Below are 6,000 nucleotides of genomic sequence, written 5' to 3' on the forward strand. Positions count from 1 at the left end.
ATTTCAATTTCATTCGGTGATGATAATGTATGTTAAAACCACAATAACAATATGAAATATTATAAAAGGCAAAAATTTACTCGGTGAGTATATTTTTGAAATAGTTATAAACTTATGATTGTTAATGTACTAAAAAAGAATGATTATTGATTACTTATTTGCAATGCGAGTATGTTGTCGGATGATGATCCACAAAAAGATCGAATTTGAATGATTATTGATTAATCTTAGCTTGTTTTTACGGACGAAATACAAAAAGATCGAATTTGAATGTGTAGACATTTTGTCTTACACTCGTGATCTACTTCGGCGAGTATGTTTTTGAAATATATATGAACTTATGATTGTTAAATGTACTAAAATAATAATGATTATTGATTACTTATTTGCAATGCGAGCATGTTGCCGGTTGACGCTTGTTTGACAAGATCAAATGTGTAGACCTTTGTCTTACACCTGTGATTTGCGAAGTAAATTTCGTTGACCGCATAGTCATTTTATTAAGAGAAACTCAATAGATGATATTTTAATGAATAACTTTTCTCATTACCTAATTATCGAACACCAAACACCACATAAGGTGTGTGGTGTGTTTGGTTACAAGGATTGCAATTTACTTATTCAGAGATAAAGATATCCATGGATAACGTGACAAGAGTACCGACTTTCCAAACAGCAAATAATAGGATGACACGTGGACAACCCCAACAACACCCACCCTCAATCCAAGAGCCTTGTAGTTTCTTTCTGTATCACTCAATTGAGTCAATTCAAATCAAAGGGTGTGCTAAAAAGCACAAAAATAAGATCTAACAATAATAAAGCAAGAACAGGGAGAAAGATGGTACTTTTGGTTCCATCAATGGCTACCCAGAAGCCTTTTGCATTTGCTGTTGGATATAAGAAGGTTAGTGTCTTTGTGGTCAATTCTAATTCATATCAATGTATCTCGATACCTTAGAAGTACCATTTATGTGGATGCCTCTATGAATTTCGCTTTCACCGTAGTTTTTCTTGAATACAATAGTAAGATTTTGAACACTTACTGATTGATAATTCGACCTAAAGATTCTTAAGAGTTCTTATATCAATCATACAACTTGTGCTAAAATTAGTGAACCACTAAAAACCCAGGAAAAAGTACCTTTTATTTACATTTGCTATAAATCACAGGCTGCAACAATGAAGAGCTCAAGATCAACAACAAAATCAAGCATCAAGCTCTTAACAAATGTCGAAAAACTCAGACTTTTAACAAAAGCTGAAAAGGCCGGTTTGCTTTCAGCAGCAGAAAAGTTTGGTTTTTCATTATCGTCAATAGAAAAATCAGGGCTACTCTCCAAGGCGGAAGAGCTCGGAGTCCTTTCAGCCGCGACAGACCCATCGACCCCATCGGCTCTCTTCAGCTTAAGCCTCTTCCTATTGGCTTTGGGTCCCTTTTTTGTGTATTTGGTACCGGAGGACTACCCCTGGGAAATCGTGCTGCAGCTGGTGGTTGCTCTTGTTTCTGTTGCTGGTGGCTCCGCCGCTTTTGCTGCCTCAAATTTTGTTTCAAATTTGCAAAAGTAATGTTGAAATTGTGTGTTTAAAATCTTCTCTGTCTTTTTGTTTGTAAACATTTTGGATACTTTCAGATTGTTAGCTAAAATGTAATAAACTTTTTGTATAATTAATAAAGATATGGATTCAAATATCTCCCGTACGGACCCTCCCCGCGTTAGCTTTAAACAAATTAATTGACATTTTAATTTTAATAATTTTATTAATTGTATTATGTAATAATTATAACCTAGATAAATTATCCAAATAATATGTGATAATTATATCATTATTTAGTTAAACAAAATAAATACACATAAATACCAAACAAATATAGAAGAAATGAGTAAATACCAAAATGGTGTTGGGTTAGAAAAATGCTCTTAGCATAAAACCTGCATAAAATCGGTATTTTTTTTTTCTTTTTTCTTGCAAAAGGGTGTTGGTAAAAATTCCGATCAAACACCAATGATATACAGAATGCGTTCACCAAAACTAAAGAAAATGTTACTACTAAATTCATGGTCAAAATTTTGATTCGAAGCTTCATCACTTGCAACTACTGTGCTGATTCTGTGTATTTATTTGGTTGATGATGAGCGTATCTACCACCACCACCACCACCGTTCTGGTCAACTCGCTGATACACCTCTGAGTTGCGTCCCGTGGGGCCCTTTGGACGGTTGGTAAACTCACCCTGGTATCTAAACTCATTCCTGCCAAAGCTTCGGCCGCCATAGTAACCACCACGACCCCTGAAGCCACCGCCCCCTCTTCCACCACCACCACCACCGCCCTGGTACCGCCCTCTTCCACCACCACCACCAACTGACAGAAAAAATATCAATTTCATATTGGATTAATTAGGCCATTGGATTGAATATCTTGAAAAAAAAAACATTATGAAACAACTTGTAGTTTACCTCGTGTTGTGGTTCTCTTTTCTTCAACCACCACCTGACGATTGCCAATTGTGATAGAAGGTGCCTGGAAAAGATTACAACATTCTACTTTGAAAAATCCACCCAATTATAGCAATGAAAGTAGATTTGCTATTTTTTGGATTAGAATGAAAATAACAAGGTTATACTTATACCTTTATTGCACTATGCATGGAATCCAATGACTCGAATTCCACAAACCCAAAACAAAATCCCTGTTGCTGGAAATAAAATAAAATACACGTTTCAAAAATTATATATTGCAAATTGATCAAACACATGAGAAGAGAATATAAATAAGCAAACCTTATTACTTCTGACTTGGATGCCATTACTTTTGATGGGTCCAAATTTTTTAAATTCCTCCTCAAGTTGTGCAACTGATGCATTCATTGGCAAATTCCGTACATATATCGAGTGACCTTCAACTAAACCCCACAAAATTAATAATTAGTATGTGTAAAAGAGTTAGAGTAAATTACACGAATGGTCCCTATGGTTTAGGGTAATTTACACGTTTGGTCCCTAACTTATTTTTTTAACTCGGAAGGTCCCTACTGTTTGTTTTTGTTACGCGCTTGGTCCCTGTCTTACCTAAAAAGACTATTTTGCCATTGATTTTTTAATTTATTTAAATAAACACACCTCCAACCTCACCCCCCTTACATTACCTTACCTACCCCACCATTTTTCCCTATTTAAATAATAGTTTTTTTAGGTAAGGCAGGGACCAAACGCGTAACAAAAACAAATAGTAGTGACCAAGCGCGTAACAAAAACAAACAGTAGGGACCTTTCGAGTTAAAAAAATAAGTTAGGTACCAAATGTGCAAATTACCCCAAACCATAGGAACCATTCGTGTAATTTACTCAAAGAATTAAACACAACAAAATAACAATATACCTTCATACATCTGTTTGTTATAGCATATCCTAGTTTCCTTTTTTTTTTTTAATTACATCGTTGTACTTTAGCAAAAACAAAAAGTAAAGAAGTTGATTACCATCATCATAAACTTTGCTGCTTTCAGGAGCATTAACAACCACAGGGAGTGATGTTGTTTCTGGTTCTGGTGAAGGCTTAGCTGGCCTAGGTTTGTGTTGATCAGTGTTGGCAGCAGGGGCCCACCTCAAACCACTTGTCTGAGCTGCTCCTCCACCAACCTTGTTTACCCTCACCTGTATCATCCATTCCCTTAATTAAATAAACCAAGGGCAAAAATAAAAAAGTAGATAATTGAATAAAAAAATTGTAACCCACAATTGAAGCATATGATTTCTTCTCCTCTTGGGCTGAAGATGAATCTGTTTTCTGAAGATGACTTGTTTCATTCAGACTTGTCTGAACAGAAGCAGGTTCGTGTTCATCCTCAAGGCCTGATTCTGACCCTTCATTATCTTCAGGGTCACAGACTTCAGGTCCATTATTGAGATCATTAGAAGCTGAATTTGTAGTAGGATCTAATGTTTGATTATCTGAGACATGAGTTGAATCTGAAAGCATAAGAATATTAGATTCTATAATTGGGTATATTTTTCAAAGTACAATGTTGTAGTAGGAAGAAATGAAAGTAAAATGCTACAATAAATAAATCAAAGAAAGTACATTGCTATTCAATGTTAAAGTTACTTATTTACATGGAACAAACCTGCATTGGGTATTGCAAGATCTGCTGGAGCAGTGTCTACAATATCCTCAACAGGTGCAAAAGTTGTCTCTGATGATGCACTTTCCTCAACATACCTAAAGACATCATTTTGAACAAAATACCCTTTTTCTTGTGGAGCAAGAAAGAATGTTTGTGCAAATTTCCTCTTGATGTTGTCTTTCCCAGTTAGGCATCCAGTCACTAGAACAATCACCCCTGACTGATACGAATCTTGTGCATCTGCAGTTTTAATCTCTGCTTTAAAGTTCTTGTAATCAAGGGATTGTATCTTCTCATCAATTGCCTGGTTTAAGTGAATTACACACAAGAATATAAAAACGCATCATGTGATAAAGTACATATGAATGTATATCTATAAGTGATTCGGAGCAAAACACGGCTTAAAGTTTGAGTCTTTTAATGAAGTTATGAATAGAGAACAAAAAAAAGGAACTTACTTGCATCGTTGTTACAGAACTCATCAAGCCATTCCTATCAGGCCTGTTTAAGATGCTTGAATCTTGATAAAACTTATGAACCAATTCAGGAGATTGGTGCAGAATATGATAGTACTGCTCCACGAATGCATTGCCAACAACTTGAGCACTTGGAAGAACTGCAGCAGGATTTGCTGCCTGTGTTGCCATCTGTACAACACATTTAGCATTGTTACTAAGTGATAATATCATTAATATGAGCTTCAAGAAAAGTAACAATAGTAACACTGGTAACATTCAAAGCAAAATTAAAGTCTTTGAAAGATAAATTGTTGGCATAATAGCTGATCCTGAGACACCACTGCGCATTAAAGGGTATGAATATGATCCTACAGATTTTTCGTTATCACATATCGCCTTTTCGTTTTACCTTATAAAGAAGAGCTCTTCAGTTATAGGAAAGTATTTAAAGAACCATATCTAAACTATCCCCCAGCCAACCCTAATTTAGCAGCCCCTATATAACATACATAATTACGTTTGAGAAAAGAAACGAAAACCATACAAGCTTTTGCATCAAACCCTAATTAACAAAAACAACGAAATCAAACAATATCCATAATTTCCAAACAAGTACATGCAGATTGAAACAAAAACGAGATTTAACTCAGTTAAATAATCTAACGAGCGAAGGCAGAAGTAACAGATATCAAACAACCAGAGTTACCCCAGCTGATCCGTCAGTCCGAATGACAATGGTTAATAAGCGTGAAACGAACAATCAAACCGTCAAATTAAGGTAACTAGAAATGATATAAATCATTTAATTCAAGTGATCAAAGAGTAAACTTCGTAGATCAAAAGAATGATTAGATTTGTTATGAGAGGGGAATCGCAACAGTACCTGATTTGGGCCTCTTAAAACAGAGAGAAAGAAGGGAGCGTTTGTATAAGAGTGGGATCTTTGAGGGGTTTTGTTGCGGATCGAAGGCAGAGGACAAAGAAGAAGAGATGAAAGGACAGAGCAAAGATTCTGAAATTTACGAATGTTCTTGAAAACGAGATCAAATCATACCGAAAAGGAGGTTTTTGTTATTGGAACAAGCAAGTTCCACTTTAACCCCTGTATTTTAACTATTCAAATATCAGTACCTGGGATTTTTCTTTTAATGTCTTATGGTGCTCTGAGTCGAGGCGCGGGTTGGCACTTTTTGGGGGCGGTGCCACCACGGTATCGATGGTACCGCCAGGTTGTGTTACCGTCAATGCAGGCAGGTCAAGCAGGCTGTGGAATAATTATGCCAACGACTTTAGAACCCGTGATAAATTTTGTCTGGGTTGTGTCATGTCCTTTTATTTAATTTTCAAAGAAAAAAGCAAAAGGGCTTTCATGCAACCCGTGACTTTTTCTTTCTACATAACTTTGTATACATA

The 6,000-nt window shown here is 35.8% G+C and overlaps 2 protein-coding genes across 2 annotated transcripts; one reads left to right on the forward strand and one right to left on the reverse strand.

Annotated features, from left to right (window-relative positions):
* The first annotated feature begins 746 nt into the window (after window positions 1–746).
* LOC145111144 (wiskott-aldrich syndrome family protein, putative (DUF1118)) lies at window positions 747–1,693 on the forward strand. Its single transcript, XM_079047440.1, has 2 exons — window positions 747–907; window positions 1,174–1,693. The coding sequence occupies exons 1-2, from the start codon at window positions 842–844 to the stop codon at window positions 1,567–1,569; spliced, it is 462 nt and encodes a 153-aa protein (XP_078903566.1). The 5' UTR covers window positions 747–841; the 3' UTR covers window positions 1,570–1,693.
* A 229-nt stretch (window positions 1,694–1,922) lies between these two features.
* LOC145117194 (Nuclear transport factor 2 (NTF2) family protein with RNA binding (RRM-RBD-RNP motifs) domain-containing protein) lies at window positions 1,923–5,639 on the reverse strand. The gene is made up of 9 exons (XM_079053500.1): window positions 5,471–5,639; window positions 4,588–4,776; window positions 4,130–4,433; window positions 3,742–3,974; window positions 3,485–3,659; window positions 2,787–2,908; window positions 2,636–2,701; window positions 2,463–2,526; window positions 1,923–2,367 (listed from the first exon to the last, which is right to left on the reverse strand). Exons 2-9 carry the CDS (start codon window positions 4,774–4,776, stop codon window positions 2,099–2,101), a joined length of 1,422 nt encoding a protein of 473 aa, XP_078909626.1. The 5' UTR covers window positions 5,471–5,639; the 3' UTR covers window positions 1,923–2,098.
* Between the last annotated feature and the right edge of the window lie 361 nt (window positions 5,640–6,000).

Source organism: Lactuca virosa, chromosome 5 (genome assembly GCF_052849685.1).
Source record: "Lactuca virosa cultivar CGN04683 chromosome 5, Lactuca_virosa_CGN04683_v6, whole genome shotgun sequence".
Lineage (NCBI taxonomy): Eukaryota > Viridiplantae > Streptophyta > Magnoliopsida > Asterales > Asteraceae > Lactuca > Lactuca virosa.

Excerpts from the sequence above, each read along its gene's own strand:
- LOC145111144 (XM_079047440.1), top strand. The coding sequence starts at position 842 with ATGGTACTTTTGGTTCCATCAATGGCTACCCAGAAGCCTTTTGCATTT. Across the intron at positions 908-1,173 it reads TTGCTGTTGGATATAAGAAG|GCTGCAACAATGAAGAGCTC; the intron begins GTTAGTGTCTTT and ends TATAAATCACAG.
- LOC145117194 (XM_079053500.1), bottom strand. The coding sequence starts at position 4,776 with ATGGCAACACAGGCAGCAAATCCTGCTGCAGTTCTTCCAAGTGCTCAA. Across the intron at positions 3,975-4,129 it reads TCTTGCAATACCCAATGCAG|ATTCAACTCATGTCTCAGAT; the intron begins GTTTGTTCCATG and ends TTATGCTTTCAG. Across the intron at positions 2,702-2,786 it reads TCCAAGTCAGAAGTAATAAG|CAACAGGGATTTTGTTTTGG; the intron begins GTTTGCTTATTT and ends TTTTATTTCCAG.